The sequence below is a fragment of the Cupressus sempervirens genome, chromosome 1 (genome assembly GCF_028749045.1).
Source record: "Cupressus sempervirens isolate cs-2001-9-10 chromosome 1, ASM2874904v1, whole genome shotgun sequence".
Classification (NCBI taxonomy): Eukaryota; Viridiplantae; Streptophyta; class Pinopsida; order Cupressales; family Cupressaceae; genus Cupressus; species Cupressus sempervirens.
Window position 1 is genome coordinate 436,542,338 of NC_143118.1, and position 2,377 is coordinate 436,544,714.

The 2,377-nt window shown below is 38.7% G+C and overlaps 1 protein-coding gene across 1 annotated transcript; it reads right to left on the minus strand.

Annotated features, from left to right (window-relative positions):
• Positions 1-220: 220 nt before the first annotated feature.
• Positions 221-1,698, minus strand: LOC149578154 (F-box/FBD/LRR-repeat protein At1g13570-like). The gene is made up of 2 exons (XM_089799473.1): positions 676-1,698; positions 221-490 (listed from the first exon to the last, which is right to left on the minus strand). The coding sequence occupies exons 1-2, from the start codon at positions 1,696-1,698 to the stop codon at positions 221-223; spliced, it is 1,293 nt and encodes a 430-aa protein (XP_089655599.1).
• Between the last annotated feature and the right edge of the window lie 679 nt (positions 1,699-2,377).

The following is a 2,377-nucleotide window of genomic DNA, read 5'->3' on the forward strand; positions in this document are numbered from 1 at the left end:
ACACTAAGCTGGTGCTTATATAATCAGACATTAAAGAACCCTGTATGATTTAAACAAGTCACCCAGCCATACTGCCAGTACAAGGAAATGGAGCTTCAACACATAAACGAACTTTGGAATAAAAGCCAAAAAGAGCGCGGAATCAAAAATATCATAAAGTTACTACAGAGGACAAAACTATGATTCTTACAGTCTTTTGAGTCTACATTTTAAGTTGTCGTTACATAATTATTCTCGCTCTAGAGGACGCTCTCCTCAGGTACGAAACATCTTTGCAGTACTTATAATATTGATTCTGGTATGTTTCCTTGTTAGCCTTGTGCGGTAGATCAATCTTCATTATTTCAAGACAGGGTGTACTCTGAAGCAAGCAACTTATAACTGCAATCTCATCCTTTTCGTAGCCAAACTGAAATGGGCCAAAGTAGATTTTCTTGAGGTTGACAAGTGGAGATGCAAGGCAGTCCGGCATAGGGTCTATTGCCAGCTCCTGCATTGCAACTTTATTAAGCCTTCCATCTTTACTATATAAACCAGATTTTATGGAGTGTAATTCCCATTAAAAAACCTCTTAACACGACCAATTTATTAATAATTCTACTAAATCACTCAAAATGAAACATTTGGAAACATTTCATCAACTTAACCAAAAATACATATTGAACTCTTAGATACCTTAAGGAAAAAACCCGACATTGAGAGCGACTGAAGATCTGGAAGCTTGTAAAGCAGGTTGAGTAGAGGGACGTCCTTCTTTTCTTCCTCTTCGAAGGGTTCAGGCATATGAATGTCAAGCACCTTCAAGGACTCAAAATTACTTACCATGTGATAAAATCGACTTGCTGAGATTAATTCAAAGGAATCACTGTCGAAGCTCAAATACAATTCAATCGGAGTACTTGAACAGTGCAATCCGAGCAACGAAACGGCTTTAGAAAACTCATAGAACCTTACACCATTTACACTCAAATCCTCAATCTCGTACGCATCAAATGTTTTGAGTTTGGGGCAATCAAGAGATAGAGACTTTACTTGGTCCATTTTCAAATGTTCAATAGTGGATGAAATTATTGTGACATTGCCTAGCCTATTTCCAGCTGTTATATCAAGTTTTTGGAGAAGAGGACAGAGCGAAATCAGGGAAACCAAAGATTTTTCCGACAATTGAACGTCCCAGAGAAAACAAGACGTGAGGTTAGGGAATCCAACAAAACCGATAGGGAAAATAGTGAGTTCGTACCCTTTGAGAAGAAGGGTTATGAGGCGGGAACATGAAAACAGGGCAGGGGGTGGGAGTTCTCCTGAAATACCATCCTCATGCAGAGAGAGGTGTTTGACATTAGAGAGAGATGCATACCTTACCCATTTGCACACTCTTTCACGGGAGAAGTGAAAATGTTGGGTTTCCCATGTGTTGTAGAGGTCAAAGCTCTCCAGATTGCGGGAGTGCAGAAGCAACATGTCGGAAATTATATTCTCAACCCTTGACATGCATTGCTCATCCCAGTTATGCGCGTCCCCATAATCAGACCCCAGAACAGATTCCAGAGAGAAACTGAGCCTGGGCATGTGGGTGTAGAGAAATCTCCACCTCCTGGACAGAATACAACATCTGACAGCATCTCTTAATGGGATTTTTGACAGTATGAGTGCAACAAGAGAATCAGGAAGCGCGTAGAAGGCATCCTGTGCAGGCATGGTAACGAGAGAGAGAGAGAGTAAAAAGCAAGCGAACGAGGCGTAACATTTAAGTCTCGGCCACTACCTACTAGTAAAATGGTGGTGCAAAGATTATATTATGGGATGCCACTTTGTACGTTTCATTGGCAAGTATAGCTAGGGTACATTGACGATAACATTTTTTGTAAGTTTTTATCCCAACCCAGAATTGTGCAATTAATAGTAGCGTCGGATTGTGGAATTAATGTGTCATAATTACAAGTCTCAAGGTATAAGTTTGCTATATGTATTGCCAAATGTAGCTTTTCGGTAACGCGTTTATTTTAATAAATAATGAATTCTGCGTGGGGACTGTGCGAGCGATTTTCCACAACCAATGCGCCGTACTTTGAATAATTGTCTTAAGCATCAAAGAACTCACTCATTGCTATTACTAGGTCCTGCCGTAGCAGGAAGCTATTACTTAGACCATAAATAGTGATTAATGTTCTGTTTTGCAACTAATCAACTACGGGCGCCTGGCTAAACAGCATAGGATTTGTTCAGGATGTGTCAGTTTTTTGAATTAATTAATTAATTTATAAATCGCATAAAGTTACTCAGTTTTTCGAATTAATTAATTAATTTATAAATCACATAATAACTTACGTGACAGTTTTTTGAATTAATTAATTAATTTATAAATCGATTTATAAAT

What these genes read in the sequence shown, in the direction of transcription:
- LOC149578154 (XM_089799473.1), bottom strand. Translation starts at nt 1,698, where the DNA reads ATGCCTGCACAGGATGCCTTCTACGCGCTTCCTGATTCTCTTGTTGCA. An exon ending in TGTCGGGTTTTTTCCTTAAG is followed by an intron (nt 491 to 675) that starts GTATCTAAGAGT and finishes GTTGCAATGCAG; the next exon opens with GAGCTGGCAATAGACCCTAT.